The sequence below is a fragment of the Phocoena sinus genome, chromosome 14, assembly GCF_008692025.1.
Source record: "Phocoena sinus isolate mPhoSin1 chromosome 14, mPhoSin1.pri, whole genome shotgun sequence".
In the NCBI taxonomy this organism is placed as follows: domain Eukaryota; kingdom Metazoa; phylum Chordata; class Mammalia; order Artiodactyla; family Phocoenidae; genus Phocoena; species Phocoena sinus.
The window spans coordinates 62,961,272-62,982,038 of record NC_045776.1 but is presented as its reverse complement, the minus strand read 5'-3'; the positions used below and the strand labels follow the sequence as shown (position 1 = coordinate 62,982,038).

The 20,767-nt window shown below is 58.7% G+C and overlaps 2 protein-coding genes across 3 annotated transcripts; both read right to left on the bottom strand.

The window, feature by feature from the left end:
* Positions 1-1,168: 1,168 nt before the first annotated feature.
* Positions 1,169-14,072, bottom strand: GSC2 (goosecoid homeobox 2). 2 transcript variants are annotated; one of them, XM_032603643.1, is made up of 4 exons: positions 13,168-14,072; positions 5,680-5,755; positions 2,361-2,614; positions 1,169-1,839 (listed from the first exon to the last, which is right to left on the bottom strand). In XM_032603643.1, the coding sequence occupies exons 1-4, from the start codon at positions 13,276-13,278 to the stop codon at positions 1,735-1,737; spliced, it is 546 nt and encodes a 181-aa protein (XP_032459534.1). In that variant the 5' UTR covers positions 13,279-14,072; the 3' UTR covers positions 1,169-1,734. The 2 variants fall into 2 exon arrangements, with proteins under 2 accessions (XP_032459534.1, XP_032459532.1); XM_032603641.1 differs by lacking the exons at positions 5,680-5,755; positions 13,168-14,072 and adding an exon at positions 2,715-2,970.
* Positions 14,073-17,338: 3,266 nt separating this feature from the next.
* On the bottom strand, positions 17,339-20,315 carry SLC25A1 (solute carrier family 25 member 1). Its single transcript, XM_032603471.1, has 9 exons — positions 20,068-20,315; positions 19,698-19,805; positions 19,530-19,629; positions 19,306-19,444; positions 18,851-18,935; positions 18,603-18,707; positions 18,396-18,511; positions 18,246-18,319; positions 17,339-18,022 (listed from the first exon to the last, which is right to left on the bottom strand). The coding sequence occupies exons 1-9, from the start codon at positions 20,150-20,152 to the stop codon at positions 17,908-17,910; spliced, it is 927 nt and encodes a 308-aa protein (XP_032459362.1). The 5' UTR covers positions 20,153-20,315; the 3' UTR covers positions 17,339-17,907.
* Between the last annotated feature and the right edge of the window lie 452 nt (positions 20,316-20,767).

Sequence of the window (20,767 nt, the reverse complement as noted above, 5' to 3'; positions counted from 1 at the left end):
AGTCATCAAAGGGACAGCTGGACATAACTGCCTAGCACAGGGGAGAACCCTGGACTGGGATGTAAATGTGAGACGGAGATGGGACTCAAGCCTGAGGCTGGATGAGATAAACCAGGGTGAGAATGGATATGAGAGGGGAGAGTCTGGGCTTGGCCCAAGGACACCTGTGTTACAGGCAGCTGTGGGGCGAGCCTGCCCAAGATAGCTGGAGAGGAGGGAAAAGCCAGGAAGGCAGCATAACTACTGGTCCCTTGAAAGCAGAGCACTGATCACGGGTGCCCCACACCATGACGTAAAGCCACTCAGCCAACGAGGGCGAGCTTTCTGGGACCAGGTGGATGAGGGTGTCCCAGCCGTGGGGAAGCTCCACAGGCAGTCTGTGCCGTCTCCAGGGATACGGCCAGGATTCAGGAAAACGGGCTCTGTGACAACAGGAAGTGTGCATCCTGGAGGGTGAGCGAGAGCTGCTGTCCTGCCCAGGGACCCCTCGCGCTCTGTGTTCTCTGAGCTGACCTGCCTCAGAGAGTTCCGCCCAGGAGCTGCCCTGGCTTCTGCACCTTTTGTGGAGGGACTGTGTCTCCTGCCAGATACCCACCTGCATCCCTCCAGGACCTGTGAGGAGGCAGAACAAAGTCCCCACGCCAGGTGAGGGGGGTGTTAGGTGCCTCGCACCCACCATACAGGCCAACTTGGGGAACTGAGGCCTTGTTTTCACGCTGTCCTTCTTGCTGGGACCAGGATGATGGAGGGGACAGCATTTTCCAAGGCAGTGGAGGGGGGATTCTTCCAATTGAACCTGGTCCCACCCCACAGGGTGGCAGAGATTGGCTGCTGTGAGGGAGGCAGACACTCCTGCATGGAAACCCCAGAGTAAGGAAACCAAGGAACCCCACCCAAGAAGCAGCTCCTAGAGTCCAGTGCAGGGTGCCGGGCCACGATCTGTGGGGCAGTCTGCTCTGCTGGGCCCACCCTGGCACAGGGACGGAGGACTCACCGGGCTGTGACAAGCCTGCCCTCACTCCCTGGGAAGGAGAGGAGGGGCAGGTCCCGGCTGGGTGTGGAGTGGAGCCACGGAAGACTTCGAGTCTGGACTGCTTTCTCAGAGCTTGTAGTAGCTTGTTTATTTCTCAGTATCCACACAAGACTCACAAGATTGAGCAGCAGGAACGGGGCTTGGAGATTACCTCACCCAGCCTTCTTATTCCGCGGGTCAGGACGCCCAGGCCCCTGGCACCAGCCCCAGGACGCAGAGACCCCACCCGCCCAGCCTCTGGAGGGTTCTAGGCCAGTCAAGGGGGCTGCGTCCCCGCTGAGGAGATGACTGAGGCCAGCAGGAAGTGGGCGGGGATGAGGACGCTGGGTGCCACTGTTGACAAGGGGTGGCTCCTGTCCTGGGGTGGCTTGGTGTCTCCTGGGGTGTGGTGGGGGATTGAGGAAGTTGATCTGCTCTGTGCCCCGCACCCCACCCCCGAGTCTCCCCGGCCCTCCTGCCCGCTTGCGCTTGGGAGGGAAGGCGCATGGAGCACGGAGCATCGGTGCGCTCTCCTTCCGCGGGGCGGGTGGCGCGGGGACACACGCAGAGGGGCTCCCGCGTTGAGCTCCAGGACGCAGGCAACTGGGCAGACACCAGGTTAGAGGCTGGCGTCCTCTCCCAACTCCTATTAGGGTAGGTCTGTCCTCTCCCTGAGCCGGCCCCATAAGGTGCCACCGAGCCCAGGAGTAACTCTGCAGCCGTCAGCAGCTCTCCTTCGGGGGCTTCTTGGCTCCCGGCAGGAGCCTCGCGGACGCCGATGTGCGCTTCTGGTGTCGCCATTTGGCCCGGCGGTTCTTGAACCAGACCTGAGGAGGAGGAGGAGGGGCGCTCAGGTAGGCCCAGCCCCGGACCCGCGTCCCGCGCGGTTCCCAAGTGCAGCGGCCGGGGCTTCGGGACGGACGCGGGCTGCGGGGCCGGCCCCGCGCAGCGGCTGAGCCACCGCCCCCCATCCGCTGCTGATGGGGACCGGCGCTCGGGCCTCGGGACCGGGACCCCTTTCCCACCCGGAGCATTCTCCTCGTCCGCCCCTTCCCACCCCCGCCTCCGTCCGACGGCGCCCGGGACGCCCCTTCAACGGCTTCGCGCTCTTCCGAGTTCCCCAAATTCCGGAACAGAAACGCGCGCCTCATTTGTCTTGAGCTGGGGGTAGGGGGTTAAAACTAAGGAAAAGAAAACGAGCCCGACCTCTGCTCCAGCCCGCACCCTTCCTCCCGCGCCATCCCCAGGCGCCGCTGCCAGGGACCCACCCGGCGCCCCTGCTTTCCCGGGGCCTGTGCGCCTCCGCCCGCCACGCGAGGCCGACTCTTCCAAGGCTGCAGGCACCCACCTCCACGCGCTCTTCGCGCAAGCGAATGCGGCCGGCCAGGCGCTCGCGAGTGCCCACGTCGGGGTACTGGTTTTGCACGAAGAGCGCTTCCAGCGCCTGCAGCTGCTCCTCGCTGAAGATGGTGCGGTGGCGCCGCGTGCGCCGCTGTGGACCAGGGCCGCCCGCGCCGGGCGGCGCCCCGGAGCCCCCGGTGGGTGCGGCCAAGGGCAAGGGCGCCGCGGGCCCCAGCCTCAGCGGCCACGGTACTCGCGCGCCTGCGGGACGAGGGCTCGGTGAGGCGCGGGCCGGGGGCCGGGCTCCGCAACCCCTGCGCCGCCCCGGGTCCCTCCGCTCCCGCGCCCCGCGCCCACTCACCCAGGCCGGCGGCCGGCTCCGGGGACCCGCGGGGCGCCGCGCGGGGGCCGCAGCAGCAGCAGCAGGCGCAGGGCACGGCCTCGGGCGCCTCAGGCTGCCGCGGCTCCGCGGGGCTCTGGCGGGCGGCGGGCGGCGGCGGGCGGGCGACCCGGGCCGGGGGGCTGCTTTCGGGTAGGCCGGAGAGGATGTGCTCGATGGAGAAGGGGCAGGGCCGCCCGGGACCCCTGCGGCCCGCCGCGCCTCGCGCCGCCGCCATTCCTCCCGCCCGCCGCCGCCGTCGCCGCGGGAATATATCCGTCGGGGGGGCGCGCCGTAATCCCCGAGCCGGGCGCCGCGTCCACGCGGGTTAATCCCGCCGCGCGGCCAGGAGCGTGCTAATCCCCGGCGGCGGCGGAGGCGGGCGGGAGCGGTCGCAGGAAGCCCTGCGCCGCGAGTCCATGCCCCCGACTCACAGGGCTGGCAGAGGCGCTTAGGGCCGCCTCCAGTGCCCGCCAGCCCCCGGTCCAACCCTGCGGCGTGGGCAAGGGCCCGAGGACGCCCGGACCACGGCAGACCCTGGGCGCGGGGCCGCCTCCTGGCCCAACTCCTGGGTGCCCTGGTCCTGTAGCCACCGCGACCAGGGCTGGTTCCTTGTCCCCTTCGGGGACCTACCAGGCGGAGGAGCAAGTCTGGAGAACACCCCCCCACACACTGCACAGTCTCCTGGCCCCCAAACTCCTGAGCTCCAACCTCAAATGGGGCCCAATACCCTCGGCAACCCCGCGGTCCCAGCGCACTTCGGCCCAAATTCCCCGGCCCCCTCCACACACATACTTAGGAGCCCGGGTCTCAACCTTGTGGAAGAAACGGGGGTGCGGGCGGGCAGCTATCTCTGCTCATCACCAAACCCGCAGCCCCACTGCGCTGGGCCCCCAATTCTTTGCCTTTTCTCCTGGGCCCCATCGGAGGCCCCACTTATGTGCTCTGGGGAAACTTATCATCTGCTTTCCGGTACTTCCCAGAATCCACCCCAAATCATTACCACCCCCTCCCCACCCTCATCACAGCCATTCTTCTCAGGAGCTGACTCCTGTGTCCACACCCCCACTCCTCAGCTCCGTCCACACCATCCCTCCGGGTCATTCTGCCCAATTTTGTCGGTGACCTGCACTTTGCCAAATTCCAGGAAGACCATTTCGTCCTCATCTAAGCAGTGTCGGACAGCTGGCCAGGACTTCTGCTGAAGGCCTTCTCTGGACCTCTGAAAAGTTACTGTGTGGCTCACAGGACAGAGCAGCAGACGGCCTGGCTTCTGCCCCAGCTGTCACTTCCTGGCTGTGGGATAGGTTCCTTCACCACCACCGCCACCACCCCGCCGTGCCTCAGTTTCCCAATCTATAAACTGGCATAATAATAGTGACCTAACTCTCAGGTGCTTGGAGGGCTCAACCGGTTACTGTGTGCGAGGTTAGAACCCCGCTGGGCAGGGGCCTCCATGAATGGCAGGTACCATTAGGGGGGCAACACACGGTCTCATGCTTCTCCTCCCACCTCACACACCCTTCCTCAAGCTCCCTTGCTGACTCCACTCTGGTGTCAGTGAGGACTCTGGACTTCAAGTGACAGAACCTGCGGACTCAACTGTCATAAGAGTCCTGACACCAGGACTGCCCAGGATCTGTTAATCTGGAAGCTCTGTGAAGGAGCCACCACATCTGTGAGTGGGCCACCTCATGGTCGCAAGACGGCTGCCACTGCCCCAGAGCTCCCATCTCTTCCCACGTGTCCCTTTGGGTGACCCTGGAAACCTCTCCCAGCCAACTTCCCTCACAGAACCATGTGCTCACCATTAGATCAGAGAGGCACCTGGGTGCCGACTACCCATTGAAGTCAGTTCCTCAAGGATGGGGGCTACAGGGTCAGTGGTCATAAAGGCTGGGCCCTGGTTGTTCCTTTATCCCTCCCCATTTCTGAAGCTTCAGACACCACCTCTGTGCCAAGGACTCCCCAGTTGATACCACCAGCCTGACTTCTCCCTCTGCTCCAGGCTCTCATCTCCCTAAGCATCTGCTCCATGTCCCATTTCAGCCACCAATGAACATCTCCCAGTCACCATGCCTGGGGCAGACTCAAGATCTCAAAATCCATCCCTTGCTTGGTATTCCCCACCTTGATAAATGGGGCGCCTACCCACCTATCCACCTTGGTAGATGCACCATCTCTCCACCTGTCCACCTTGATAAGCGGCCCACTGTGATAAGCGGCCCACCGTGATGCATTTCAAAGATGTCAGCAAATACTTTGACACTCCTCCCTTCAGGAGGTGAAATCTAATCCCCTCTCCCTGAACGTGGGCTGGCTTAGTGACTCGCTTCTAACCACTAGGAGGCAGCAGAAGTGACACTGTGATTTTTGAGGCCAGGTCCTACAGCTGGGTGACACAGTTTCTCTCTCTCATCTTGGGATGCTTGTTCTCCGAGCTCAGCCACCACGCTGTGAGGAGGTGCCTGCAGCCACAAGGAGAAGACAGGCAGAGCAGTTCCCGCCAGCAGCTCCAGCTTAAGGACCAGCCAACAGCCAGTATGGAGCACTGCCAAGGGGTGAGTCAGCCTTCCGGTGGCTTCTGTCCCAGCCACCATCTACTGCAATCGCAGGAGACGGAAAGTGAGAACGGCGAGAGGCAACAATAGGAGGTGACTGTGGTGTACTCAGCACTGAGTGTGATGTGGCTATCATGGGCTCTACATAACCAGACGGGTCCTGGTACTGGAATGCAATGCTGCAGATACAAACCCTAAACCATGGGCACTGGCTTTGTGACCAGGCAGCGGGGGGAGTGGGAAGGAACCTGCTGAGACTGACGGTGGGTCTTAGGGAAGGTGAGGAGAAAGTACTGGAAGATGGAGGGAAGGAAACCGTTGTTGTGGAGTGGCAAGAAGTTTAACAACATTGTCACCTGTCATAGAACAGGAAATAGGAAATGTACCTGGTGAGGCAGATGATGTAGCTATGGAGATGCCCAGCAGGGGTGTTGAAGGAGCTGCCTGGCTTCCTCTGGCTCCCTATAGAGGAAGGAGAAAGAGATGTTCAAAACAAAGCAGCCAGAGTTAGATTTACACCTACCGCATGTATCAGCAATTCCATCCCTGGGATTCACCCTGGAGAAATGAAAACTTGTGCTCACACAAGACGCTGCCCATGAATGTTTAGAGCAGCTCTAATCATTATCGACAAAGCTTGGAAACAACTCAGACTCTCATCAGCTGGTGAATGGATGAACACGCCGGGGTCCGGGGTCCGTGCACACCAGGGAGGAGCCCAGAGTGACAGCAACACGTGCAACAACAGGGATGGACCTCACACACATAGTATTTAGTAAACAACTTTCAAAAGGCTACATACTGTATGACTGCATGTATTGGACACTTTGAAAAAGGCAACATTGGAGTGATGGTGATGTAATCAGTGATTGTGGTGGGGGAGCACCCAAGGGAGTGGGGGTGGGTGCTGAGGGGAGGCTGGTTCCACTCTAGCCCAGGGGTTCTGGGGCCCCCTTTAGTGAGGTTGGGGTGCACAGCCTTCTTGGCCAAGGCAGCTCCCACCAGTGATGCTCCAGGGAAGGGGCAGCTGCAGGTCACCAGCTCACACCGCTGGGGCACTTCCTGCAGCCCTGCCACCCTCAGCCCACCCACTCTCACGTTAAGTGCACTGAAGTCAAACTCCCCAGGATTCTGGTTGGGCACATTTTCTGGATGTAAGTGGAAGGCTAGTGGGACAGGCTGCAGCTGCCATGGTCCCAAGGCTGTAACCTGGCGCCATCCCCCTCTCCTTATCAGATATATAATGTACAAATATTTTCTCCGATTCTGTAGGTGGTTTCTCACTTTCTTGATAGTGTCTTTTGAAGCACAAGATGTTAAGATTTTGAATAAGCTGAATTGTTTTCTTTGGTTGCTTAAACTTCTGGTGTCATTTCTAAGAAGACATTGCCAAATCCAAGATCAGGAAGATTAACCCTGATGTTTTACAGTTTTATAAACTATAAGTTTTCTAGTTTTAGCTCTTACATTGATCCATTTTGAGTTAATTTTTGTGTATGATGTTAGGTGAGGATCCAATGTCATTCTTTTGCATTTGGATATCCAGTTGTCCCAGTCCCATCTGTTGAAAAGATTATTCTTTCCCTCCTTGAATTGTTCCCCACCCTCCAGTTGCAAATCAATTGACCATAAATGTGAGGACTTACTCCTGGATTCTGAATTCTGCTCCATCGATCTATACATTTATCCTTACTGTCTTGATTACTGTAGCTTTGCAGTCCGTTTTGAGATTGGGAAGTGTGAGCTCTCTAACTTTGTTCTTTTTTTCAACATTGATTTGGCTATTCTGGTTCCCACAAACTTTCATGTGAATTTTAGGACCAGCTTATCAGTTTATTCGAAGAGACCAGCTGGAATTTTGATAGAGATTACATTGCATCTGTAGATCCATTTGGGGAGCACTGCCATGTTAACAACATTAACTCTTCCAATCCATGAACATAGGATGTCTTCCATTTATTGAGATAATCTATAATTTCTTTCAGTAATGTTTGTAATTTTCAGAGTATACATTTTTTACTTCTTTAATTTATTCTTCAGTATTTTGTTCTTTTTGATACTATTATAAATGGAATGGTTTTCTTAATTTCATTTTCAGATTGCTCACTGCAAGTGTATAGAAATACAATTGATTTTGTACATTGATCTTGTATCTTGCAACCTGCTGGATTTGTTTATGAATGCTAATAGCTTTTTGTGGATTCTAAAGGTTTTCTATATACAGGGTAATGTCATTTGTGAACAGAGATCTTTACTTTTTCCTTTACAACACTGGTGCCTTCTGCTTCATTTTCCTAAGTTCCCTGGCTAGAACCTCCAATACATCACCGAACAGCAGTGGTGAGAGTGGGCACTCTCATGTTGTTCCTGCTCTTAGAGGGAAAGGATTCAGTCTTCATCATAATGTATCATGTTAGCTGTGGATTTTTTTTACTTACAGATGCCCTTTATCAGGTGGAGGAAGTTCCCTTCTATTTCAAGTTTGTTGAGTGTTTTATCACAAAGAACTGTTGTACAATCCATCTATTTTTTTCAGGAGCTAGACTAATGAAGTAAATCATGGGTTTGCTAGAGACCACCACCTGCATCCTTTAAGTCTTCAGCCATGACATTCAACTCTGCTATTCTTCCTAAGAGAAAGCATTTTTTTCATCTTGGTAGGGGGCAGTTCAGGAGCTCTCACTTACAAAATAGGTCTTACTCTAAAGATTAGAAACCACTGCGGAAGTTCTGCCAAATGTTACATATGTCTATTCCAATTATGCATTCAGAAACTGGAGAATAGCCAGGGGGTAGGTTAGGAGCCCCCCGGCGTCCCCTGTGAGATGAAGTTGGGTCAGTACTCCATTTATCGCCTGCCCTCTCTATATTCCCAATCCAACGGAGAGGCCATGATGGCACATTGGGTCCCAGGGACCAGTGTTAACATGGAGACTGTATCCAATGGCTCTGAGATGGCCTGGGTTTTCCTCTTCTCCAGCATAAAATTACCTGAGGAAAGGGACATACGTACCTTTGCAGAGGATTAGGGGCATCAAGCCTACAAACACTCTCCACAGTGTTGCCGGATCCTTCCTCACGGGAGGAGACTTCAGCAGACGAGGTCTGGGTCTGAGAACTGGCTGGAAATTGAGCAAGGGATCGTGACACTCCTTTGGGTCTGGTGATTTCAGTCTTTTGCTCTTCTATTATTTTATTTTTTAATGTGGTAAAAAATACATAGCATAGAATTTACCGTTTTAACCATGTTTAAGTGTACATTCACAATGTTGTAAATCATCATCATTATCATCTCAAGAACTTTCCCATCATCCCAAACAGAAACCCTGTACCCATTAAATGCTAGCTCCCCATTTCCTCCTACCCTCAGCCCCTGACAACCAGGGGTTATGGCAGAGTACCATTGCACGTATACATCACATTTTAAAATCCATTCATCCGTCAGTGGACATTTGACTATTGTGCATAGTGCTGCTGTGAACATGGGTGTATAAGTATCTGCTCGAGTCCCTGCTTTCACTTATTTAGGGTAGATACTTAGGAATGGAATTGCTGGATCGCATGATAATTGTATGTTTAACTTTTGAGAAACTGCCAAACTGTTCTCCATAGCAGCAGTACCATCTTACATTCCCACCAGCAAAGCACAAGAATTCCAAACTCTCCACATCGTCACCACCATTTGTTATTTTCCCTTTTTTTAAAAAAAAAATTTGTAGTCATCCTAATGGATGTGAAGTGGTAGCTTATGTTTTTGCTTTGTTTTGGTATTTTGGCAGCACGTGGGATGGTTCCCCAACCAGGAATCAAACCCGGGCCTCCGCAGTGAAAGTGCTGAATCCTAACCACTAGGCCACCAGGGAACTTCCCGGTAGCTTATGGTTTTGATTTACATTTCCCTAGTGACTAGTTATGTTGAGCATCTTTTCATGTGCCTATTGGCCCTTTGTAGAACATATTTTTTTGGGGGAAATACAATCCAAACTTGCTGATTTCATGTATTAATTTATAGACCTCTATTTGATTTTGTATATACTTTAAGGTTTTCTATGTAAATGACGATATCACATGAACATATTTTCTGCTAGTGTTACTTCTTCATCTACAATCTTTATGGCTTTCATTCCTTTCTTCCTTTCTTTTTTTTCGGCACAGCACGGCTTGCAGGATCTTAGTTCCCTGACCAGGGATTGAACGTGGGCCCCGGCAGTGAAAGTGCTGAGTCCTAAGCACTGGACCGCCAGGGAATTTCCAGGCTTTCATTTCTTTTTCTTGTGTTATTGAAATGTCTAGACCTCCAGTAGATCATTGAATAAAAATTGAGACATCAAACATCTTTGCCTTGCTTCCAGTCTTAGAGAGAAACAACTCAGTCTTTAAGCCCTAAGTATGATGATAGATGTAGGTCTTTCATAGATGCAGCAAAGGTTATATTTTTCATAGATGAAGGAAAACCCATCCCCTTGCGTTTCCCAGTTTCTCAAGGCTCATAGCCTGTTCCTCCATCTTCAAAGACGGCAATAGTAGGTCAAGTCTTTCTGACCATTGTATCATTCTGACCTCTTCTCCCCCGCTTCCACTTTTAAGGGCCCTCATGATTACATTGGACCCACCAGAAATAATCTCCTTATCTCAAGATGATAAACTTAATCACAATTGCAAAGTCTCTTTTGCCATGTAAGGTAACATATTCACAGATTCTGGGGCTCAGGATGTAGACATCTTCGAGGGGACCATTATTATGCCTAGCACAGTTTGATCCCTGGTCGGGGAACTAAGATCCCATATGCCACGCAGCATGGTCAAAACAAACAAACAAACAAAAACTAAAAAAACAAACAACAAAAAACAACCGGTATCTAGTAATTTAGATAAGCCTCAAAACATATTTAAAATGAGTGAGCAGAGTTACACTTCTCTTAATGGTAGAGTCACTTGCTTTGGACTAATCCTCCTATGGATAACAATGATAAACTCTGAACAATATATTTTTTAAAAAACTGAAAACACTGGATATGAACAGGTAGAAACTAGAAGGAGGGTCAACACTTGTACCAACACTTAGGACTTCAACATCTCTTTCTGGGGGCACACAACAGAAGCATAGGGGGACTAACCATCCCAGTTGCACACTGAGAGCCCTGCTTCCTGGGAAACTGATGAACAGGGTGACACGGGTGAGGGGTGGAGTGTTAAGCGACAAGGCATTTGGGTCCTTGGAAACCCCCACGGAAGCACTGGGGCAGACACAGGCTGCTTCAGTTTTCAACTGTCTCGAGGAAGCAGGGACCAGCCTTTTAGTCCCTATGCCGGTTAGTCCTTGTCTGCTGTGTAGGTGGCTCCATCACCCAGGGCAACATTCCAAGGTGGAGGCAGCTGTGCACCATTGGTCGCCAACACTCAGAGGCGCAGGATGGGTGAGCTGACCACTGAAGGGGTCCACGACACCATCCGCTGGTCCACACCCACCCACTGGTCCTCCTTGGTGAATGGCCTGCCTTTCCACCTCGCCACCTAGGTAAACAACACCTAGAATTCTGTTCACCTTGGTAAATGCACACCTGTCCACGCAGGTAAGTGGCCCACCCACCCATGTGCCTTCATGACACCCACCTGCCCTCAGAGCTGCCCAGCCTCAAACTGCATGCAGTGCTGGACACTCCTCTACTGCCACCCCCAAATCTCACCAGTTCTGCCACCCCCTCAGTGCCAATGCAGATGCCGGCCACCTGGACCCCCACAATGGCCTTTCTACATACTCCCGGCTACTCTCCTGGCCTGAGACCCTCCCCAAAGTGCCCGCTGTGGTGGCTCAGGTGCGCTCTGCATACAGATCCAATCACGGCACTCCCCTGCTCCAAACGCTCAGGATAAGAGGATCAGCCGCCTTATCTCCATGCTCCCCCAGCCCCTGGACTCTGACACCTCTGTCCACCTGCCCCAGCTGGCCTCTGCCTCCTTCCTCCAGCTGCCCAGACTCTGGGTCAGCTCCGCCACTGCGCCCAGCTCGCAGCCAGCCCGGTGCTCTCAGCCCCATTCTGGGGTTCAGCGTGGCTTCTGCAGAGGGGCCTTCCCTGCGCACCCCACCTGCCCGCCGCCAGGGGTCTCAGGCCCCCTCCCCCTGCACACGCTCCCTCCACAATCCCAGTCGCTCCCGGCTGCCCTCCCTTCTGTTTCCCCGACTAAAGAGCGGACCCAGATGCTTCCAGGACTGGTCAAAGCTGGTCAGTGCCAAGAGACAGGGGCAGATGGGGGGCAGGAACTCCGGGGGGTGAGGAGGGGGCAGAGGAGCATCAGGGGCCAAGGGAATGGATCTGCAGGTAAGTCCTGAGGAACCACGGGCTTTGGACAGTCAGAGGCCGGAGCACAAGGTAGGCCCAGCAAGGTCCAAGGCCGGTTTGGGGGTTAGGTCCCATCAAGTGCGGAGGTGAGGCCAGAGGGGAGGCGGGGAGCGTGGTCCCTCGGCAGCCAGTGTGGGGGCGGGGAGGGGTCCTGGGCGCAGCTCGGGGCTGGGGAAGGCGGACTCGGGATGAAGGTGGGAAGTGGCCCCCACCCTCCCTCTCCCCGCAGCGCCCACCCGGGCCCCCTTTCCTGCCCCCTCCCCGGGGGGACAGGCGAGGCCATCAGGATTCCCCTGATTGCTTTCTTTCATGCCGGTGCCTTTCTCAGCAGCAAACGCCCGCTAATGCCTCCTTTATCACGGAATTAGGGGATTTAGGGCCCACAGCACAAAGAGGCCCTCGATAGCAGCCGTAATCAAGGGCCAATCGGCCGATCTCGAGCGGGCCCGGGAAGAAAGCGAGCGCGGGGATTAGCGCGGCGGGGCCGAGATAGCATCGCGCGGCCACGGGCTGAGGCCGCCGGGGAGGGCCGGCCGCGCCGCGGAGAAAGGCCGGCTTAGCCGCTCGGCGCCGGGGATTCTGAAACCATTAGCGGGGATTAGCACGAGGGTTAATCTGCTTTGGCCGCTCAATTGTCAGCGGGACGCGCACGCGGGGGACCCCTCGGTGGAGCGGCCGCTGGACCTCTGCAGTCCAGGCCCCGGGCTGGTCTCGGTTTTCCCAGCGGTGACTGGGCCAAGCCCGGTCCCGAGAACCAGAGGAAGGGATGAACCCTTTGGTCCCTCAGGCCAACGGGTTATGCGTGCACCTGGCCCAGCAGGTATGAGTGGAGCCTGGGTCTTGGCTGCAGCCTCCACCTCTGCCAGCCTCTGCGGGAGGTCAGGGCACAGCCCCTGCCTGTCCTCAGGGACCCCTTCCCTTCTCCTGGCCGGCTCCTCCCCATCCTGTTCCCCTCTGCACTCCACGTCTGGCTCTATTCACCCCTTGTGGACTTGGTGCCGGCCTACCCACTGAGCAAGGCACACACCCCTCCCCATCCCACAAGGCCAGGAAGCAGGTCGCAGACCAAGAGGATGCTGTCCGAGGTCAGGGAGGAGCCACTGCTTGCAGACCCTCCATCTCTCCCTTGGAATCCCATCCCAGGGTGTGGACCCCTGAGCCGGCTGATGTGATGCCACCTGCGGCCTCCCCAACCGCTTATCTTCAGCTCCTCATTAGGTGGGGCAGGGTGAGGACTGTGCAGACCTGGGCCTCCATAGATCCCAGAGAGGTCCTCTGTCTCTGCCTGGGTTTTCCCATCCGAGAAGTGGGGCTGACTGAGAGGAGGAAAGGTCCTGGCAGGAGGTCCACTGACCAGGGGTGCCACCTGTGTTTACTGCTGCCTTCTGGAGGGACATGCCCCAGGCCCCACTCCTTCTCCTGCGTTGGTAATGACGGGCTCTGGGAGTGGGGGACTTAGAGGGGTGTGCATGCACCATATGGTTGCCCTGGGCGCCTCTTCCATGGGGATGTGCCATGGTCACCGTGCCTTACTTGAGTCCACGACTGGAAACAGGTGGCTGGGCTGGAGATGGCCAGGCAGGCCATCAGTGGAGGACTGGGCGGCGCCATCAGTGGAGAGGCTGGTGGACCTCCTGGTCCCATCCCGCGACCCTATGTCCTTTCCCGTGGCTGAGACTGGGGACTTTAGAGCAAAAAGCTGCACGGGGAGGAAGATACAGGGGTGAGCCTCAGGCAGGCGCGTCAGGAGCGCCCGTGGCAGCGTCCAGCATGGGCGTTGGACGTTGGGGAGGGTGGGCGATGGTGGCTGCGCCGGCCGAGCGCTGACTGTTGGACGCTGCAGACGAGGTCGGGGCACAGGCGATCCGCTCCGAATACCCGGGTCTGACGGCAGTGAGCAGGAGGGGCCTTCACATTGCCGGCCGAGCGCATGCGCGGGCCTGCGCCGGCCGGGCGCGCAGTGACGCCATCAGCGCGCGCCGCACGAATTCCAGGCGTGAGCGGCGCCGCTCCCCCCAGCCTCGGTTCTCTCTCTTTGAGGCCAGGCCTCGAGCTCCCTGCTGGCGTCGCGGGTTCCCGCCCCGGGGAATTCGGTTCCTCCCTCACGAGCGGGTCCGGAAAACTTCCCGAGTGTCTCCGGATCTCCGAGGCTGGGAGCTGAGTCGCCCTGAAGGTCTGCGGCCTTTAGCTGACGGCACGCGGGCACAGCTTCTCCCCGCGCCCCGGCCCCGGTCGCGGATGTTTCTTTACCTCCCCGATCACAGCCCTGGGTCGGGGGGTGTTCCCTCGGGCCGCGAGGATAGTGGGCTGGAGGCGGGGCTCCAGGGTGCGGTCAGCCTGGAGGGCCGCCAGGGACAGACAGGCCTGTTGGCCCGAGAGCTTGAGCCCTAGACCGCTTTTCAGCGGGGGGTTGGGCGGCAGGCCACTGCCGGCTGCTGAGCAAGGGCGCTGGGATGGCCCATCTCTGGAGGTCACTCGGGAGATGACAGTCCTGTGGCCAAGTGGGGACACCGGGCCAGGCCCAGCCAATGGAGGAATAAGTGGGAGTGGCTGGCCAGGCTGAGGAAACAAAAGTGACAACAGTTGGGGAGTGTCAGGCGTCAGGGCCTAGACCAATCTGAGCAGAGGGGAGGTTACTCTTAGGGATATTCGCCAGATGGGCGTGGGAAGAGGAGAGCTACAAGGCCACACCAGGGGCCACCATGTTTTCCATGGTTCACCCACTCTGTTGGCCTAGGCTACGTTTGTCCACGATCCTAGTGTTCTCTGTGGTCCTCCCATTGTCCTTTTCGGCTAGTTCTCCACTGTGCCTGCATCTCTCTCCTTGGCTCTGTTGCTAGATCTTAAGGAGGCAGGAGATCCTCAGACCCCCCCCCGATTCTGTGACTTATACAAAGGATCCTGGTCCAGGGAATCTGAGAACACGTAGGAAGTAGAATGTCAGTGAGGAAAATACTCTGGCATCCTCAGCTCAGATTGTGTTTGCTGTGAAGGCTGAGGTTACAACCCAAAAAACAGATTTCTCTTTGTTGGCTAAAAGGAGAGAGACCCATTTGTCAGGAGTGACTCTTTGTGTGTGTGTACTAAGCTCTGATTGCCATTCATCACCTACACAAGGACATGGAAAAACCGGAGGACGCTTGTGCAATAGTGGGGGAGGAGAGGCCTCAAGGCAGTGGGGGCGGGGGCCCCTGGAGGGCAGCTGCCTGAGGGCCTCTGTGATGGGGCTGGAGGTTGGCCAAGCCCTGTCCCAGGAGTGGCCACCACCTCACCCTTTGCTCCCTTGGCCTGTGTCTGAGGCCATTGTCCAGGGCACATTTCGTGATGATCCCAGGCTCAAGATGATGCCAGATGGTGAAGGCTGCCTGAGGCTGAGTGGCTTCCAGCTGGGCACAGAGGCTCTGGCTGTGGGCAGCATATGGTGACCTGGAGTCTCCACACTCAGCTCACATCTCTCCTCTGATATGCAGGCCCAGTCACCTCCTGGGGCTTGCCCTGGCCTGTGTCCAGGTTGGTGGGGGATCACCCTGGAAGTTGATTCTTTTGTCTCCCGACTGCTCAAAGATCTGCCCACATCATTCTGCCCCTTTGCCCCAGTGCTGCAAAGGCAAGGTCCCCTGCCATCGGCCTCCTCCCTGCAGCCTTCAAGATCTTGGTTAAATGCAGCTGAGCTCCCTCCAGGCATCTGCCTGCCTCTCTAGCCACTCTCCACCTGCTCACTTCCCTCCAGCCTTGCTGGTCTTCTCTCAGCTCAGAGACCCCGCCCCCCCTCAGGTCACAGTTCCAGGAACTGAGGCTGCTGACTTATTCCAGCTACCTGTGAACAGGCAGGGCCAGGGTGGGGGACCAGTGGTCCACTGGGGCTGGTGGATTCTCCAGGCTCACAGCCCCAGGGGACACAGGCCTAGCTCAACCAACTTTTCTGGCTGGGCTACCTGCTGTCCACCTTGTGCTGTGTGGCACAAGAGAGGTGTCCCTGCTCCTCCTGGGTACAGATCCCCATGCCCTTCTTTCAGTTCAGAGTAGCCTGTCCCCTTCCTCCTCGTGAAAGGGGATGGGGACAGGACTTGGGGTGCAGTCAATGAGCAGACGCCATTCCTAGAGGTCAGAATTCCAGGACACTGAGTCCCCTCAGGGCCCAGCTCCTGGGCTCTGCCCGCTCTAGGAACTACCTGGGACCCTGGGGCACTGCCAGCAGTCTCCCGTGAGGGTTCACTCTGTGCAAAGCATTGTTCTAAGTGCCTTACAGACATTACATCATTCCAGCCTCATAGCCCACTGGAGTGGGTTCTTGTGTCACCTCATTTCACAGGTTGGGAAATGAAGATTAGGTGGCTTGCCTCAGCCTGTGAACAGGGAAGCTTTGCTGCTGAGCCCTTTCTCCTACATCTCCTGTGAGCACTGAGGGCACACACACAGCCTGGTCCTTCAAAACCACATTCCCTTGCCCCCTTCAAGCCCACCCTCGGCCCCCAGATCTGCCCCAGACACCAGGTGCTGTGTGAGGTTGCTGGGGTGAGGAACTCTCTTCCAGAAGGAGCAGCTCCAGGAATGGGACCTGCTTGCTGAGAGTCTCCTGCGGGGAGGTTATTTCCCAGTCTGAGCTAAGCCCTTTGTGTGGCTTTTGCCGTGTACTCCCTTGGACAGGAAGGTCCTTCGCCCCCTCACAGCCTAGGGCACTGGCTTATCCCATCCTGTTCACACCTCCTCCACCTGGCTTGTGGGTGGTGGTTCCCAGCCAGATCTGGGCCACAGGGGCCCTCCAGTTCAGGGTTCTTTGGCCCCCATGCTGGGCTGGGCTCCCAGCTGTGCCTGGATCCCGGGATAGGGGGTCTTCAGCAAGAGGGACACCTTCCTGAGGTTGAGCTGTGGGGTGAGGGCTCTAAGTGCCCACCCCTTCCTGCCCCAGGGCTGCTACCTCCCAGCCTAAGTGAAGGATTAAGAAAGGACCTCCTGGACTTCCCTGGTGGCGCTGTGGTTTAGAATCCGCCTGCCAATGCAGGAGACACGGGTTCGAGCACATGCTGCGGAGCAACTAAGCCCGTGTGCCACAACAACTGAGCCTGCGCTCTAGAGCCCACGAGCCACAAGTACTGAGCCCGCGTGCCGCAACTACTGAAGCCTGTGCGCCTAGAGCCTGTGCTCCACAAGAGAAGCCACCGCAATGAGAAGCCCGTGCACTGCAACGAAGAGTAGCCCTGCTCCCTGCAACTGGAGAAAGCCCACATGCAGCAAAGAAGACCCAACGCAGCCAAAAAAAAAAAAACCAAAGGACCTCGTGCTCAGAGTCTCAGGGGACCAAAAATTGGTCACCCCAAAGCAGTGTCCCTTGAGCAGACCATCACAGGGAAACCATGAGGGGGTAAGCTGGGCTGGGCCACAGGCTGCAGGACAGACAAGAGCCCGAGAGCACTGTCTCCAGGTGCAGCCACCAGTGTGGGGCAGCTCTCCTCTGCCCACTCAATGTTGCCTGCCAGGTGACCCTGCAGGATCTTGCCCCCAGGCCACAGGCAAGGCCTGGATGGAGGCCAGATGTTCCTTGGCCTGGCGTCAGGCCTCCCAAGGGGCTAACACTGTGGCCACAGCTCGCTTGCCCACCAGCCTGCCTGGCCCCAACAATGTCCTCGGATGAGGAGTGGGCCTGCCCTTGGCAGAGGTGTGGCCACCACTGCCCACCCACAGATGGGCTGACACAGGGACAAGAGGCTGCAACAGGATCCAGTTTATTCTGCCTTGGGAGGGTGGTCCTGAGAGTGGCAGGTGCCACCCTGTCCTGGGCGGAGGGAGGGCCCAAGGGCTGGTTAAGGCCAGTGGCGGGAGAAGCGGGGAGTACGCAGCCCCTGGAATGCAGTGAGGCCAGGCTGAGGCCCGGAGGCAGCTGTGGTAGGCTGGGGTGATGCCCCTGCTGCCCAGGGTGGAAGGCACCGGGCTGGGACCAGGCCATGGCTACAGGGCCGTGACCCAGGCCACACAGGCACCCCGGGAAGTGGGGCACAGGGTCACAGAACACGAAACATGAAACACAGGCATACGAGTAAGCACGTGGACAAGTGGGCACAGATTCACAGGCCAGAGGAACACCCGGTCTCAGCTGGACACATGGACACCACGGTGGTGTCATACAGACCACAGGGGACACATGGATCCGATGGCCACAGGGGACAGCCCTGGGCCATGGACTGTAAGGGACAGGAGAAGGGGGCCTTTTGGCACGACTGCACTGGAACTGTGAGAAGGGGGCGCTGGGGGCAGCCCATGCGCAGACCCCGGGGCTCAGTCTGTCTTCCACACTTTGTTGAGCAGCTTCACCACCTCGTCGTAGATGACGAACACGATGGCCACGTCCAGGCACACCCGGCCCAGGCGGGGGACGGTGCCCTTGTAGAACCTGAGGGAAGAGGGTGAAGAGAAGAGGAAGCCAGCTTGTCTGGAAAGTGTGGGTGGGTCCAGAGATCCGAGGGAGGAGCAAGAGCAGAAAGAGCAGACTCCCGGGGGACAGGACAAAGGGAGGGCCTGGGGTGGGTGGACAGGAGGTGAGGTGTGGCCCAGGTGGAAGGCTGGAAGGCGGGGGCCTGGGGTGGGGACGGCAGCCCTGCCCCTCCCCCACTCACGCTTTGGGCCCCTCGTTCCTCAGGATCTGCAGGCCGCAGTCCCACGTGTTACGGTACTTGTGCGCCTCCAGGCCCTGCAGAACACCAGCAGCTGCAGGATTCAGCAGCCAGTCCCACCCCTTCCCGGCCCCGCCCAGGCCCCGCCCCCACCTGCATCCGGGTCTTGATCACGTCCAGCGGAGTGTTCCCGAAGACACTGGCTGCGCCCGCGATGGCTCCAAACACGCCAGTGATGAGCGGGTTCATGGGCTTGTCGGGGTTGTCCCCTGGATGGGCGTGAGGGCTGCGGTCAGAAGGGGACGGAGGACAAGGGCTGGGTTCCAGGCCTGGAGGTAGGGTCTTGGGGAACAGACGCACCTCGGTACCAGTTGCGCAAGGAGGTCATGACGAAGAATCGAATGGCCTGGTTGGATCCCTGCTTCAGCACGGTGGCCGTGAGGCCCTGGTACGTCCCCTTCAGCCCTGGGGCGGGCAGGCACTGCGGTCACACTGACGCCTCCAGGCCACGGCCCGCAGGAGCGCCAAGGCAGGAAGGGGAGGTGCCAGCCCTTTCCAGCCGGACCCAGGTCCCTAACCCCACCTGAGGGTAAGGCTGAGTGGCTCACCCTGTTCCCGCACGATCTCCCTGACCCCGTGGAAGAATCCTCTGTATTTGGGGCTGGGGGAGGTCTGGTCATGGATGAACTTCACCTGAGAAAGAGGGAAGCAAAGGCGCTGGCTCCCAAGGGTCAGGGCAAGGGCACACCTGGCCTCTGAGACACGTGGCCCCAGGAGCAAGAGGGCCGCCTTACCGAGGAGCCTCTGCCGTCATGTCTGCTGGTTTTTCCCCACAACTTAGGCAGCAAACACGTGTTACCTTATGGTTTGTGCTCGTAAGTTTTTTAAGACCTTGTCTTCCCACTACCTCCAGAATAGAGTCCAGTCCACAGAAGGCTCTTCCAGCGGGCCTCCTGCTCCAGGCTCCCCAGGCAGACCCCTGCCCACCTTGATGGTCTCCACCGGGCACAAGACCACCACCCCGGCCCTCTCTCACGCCTGTCCCCTACCGAGACCTGCCCACCTTGATGGTCTCCATGGGGCACACGACCACCACGGCCTCGGCCACACCAGCGCCCAGGCCGCACAGCAGCCCGCGCGTGCTGTCCAGCCGTCCCTGGGCGTCCCGCATGTGGTTGCTGAGAAACTCGAACATCCCGAACCTGGGGTGGGAGGCAGAGGCATGAGAGCGGACGGCGCGGGGCCGGGACTCCCTCCCGCGGCCCCGGGGCCCCGAGCCCGCCTCACCTGACAGCCGCCTTCGGAATGGAGCCGTACAGCAGGGAGCTGAGGCCGCGGTACAGGCCCAGGACGCCATGGTTGCGGACAGTCTGCCGCACGCAGTCCCCTGGGGGAGGGGGCGGTCAGCGACCCCACCCGCCGGCCTGCCCGCCCCCGCCGGCCGCCCCCACTCACCGATGCCCCGGTAGCGCGGTGGGTGCGAGCGCTCGTCCAGCTGTAGCTGCGTTTTCACATACTCGGTGGGAAAGGTGATGCAGATTTCGATGCCACCCGCCAGGCCGCCTGCGGGGAAGGACCGAGACCCGGACCGCGCTGAGACCCCTCTTCCTCCCTGCCGGCGTGCCCCTCCCCTGCCCCCGCCCGGACTTTGCCCGTCTCCCGGGAGCCAGGCCCACGCCCCTCCCGCGGTCCTAGCGGGGGGGCCCGGGGGGACACGCGGAGGGGCCCGGGCCCGCCCGGAAGCGCGGCAAAGCCGGTGTCCTGGACCCACCCGGAAACGCGGCGGGGTCGGGTGGGGGTCGGGGTCCGCGTGCGCGTGCCCCACCTGCCAGGATCGCCTTCCCCGGGTGCGTGAGCGCGGCCTTCCCAGGCGCTGGCGCGCCGGCCGCCAGAGCGCGGGGCGCGGGCATGGCGGGCGGGGTTCGGGGCCCGGCGGCGGCCTCGAGTCCGCGCTCCTGCGCTCGGTCTTGGCGGCGGCGGCGGCGCCGGTTATGGGCCGGGGCGGGTCGGCCGCGTCGCTCCGGGGCTCCGCCCTGCGTAGTCCGAGCCCGGCCCTGCCCCCGGGCCGCCCGGAGCCCGCGGGAAACTAAGGCCGGGTGGGCCGGCGGCCCAGCCAATGGCCGCGCGGGCCCGACTAGGCACCGCCCCCGGAGCCCCGCCCCCGGGGCGCGTGGGGCCGCCCCCTCCCTACCGGGAGGGCGGGGCCGCCCCGCACCCAACGCGCCGCGAGGCCGCCGCGGGATTCCAAGCTCCGGGCGGCGCACACGGTGGAGAGAAGACCCCTGACAAACCCTGCTCACCGCCCTCCCCCCACAAGAGGCTCCGCAGCTCTTCTGGCCCCTCCCGCCCACGCCAGCACCGGCGGGGAAGCTCGGCCCGGATAAACAGACTTTCATTTAATGTGCGAGTTACACGTTCTGTCCAGCGGGTCCGCAAAGTGACCCGTTGGGTGGGGGCAGCTCTGCCAGCGCGGAGTGGACAGGGCGCCGTTCCCCTGCGCCTGGGAGTACTTGCGCTCGACTCCC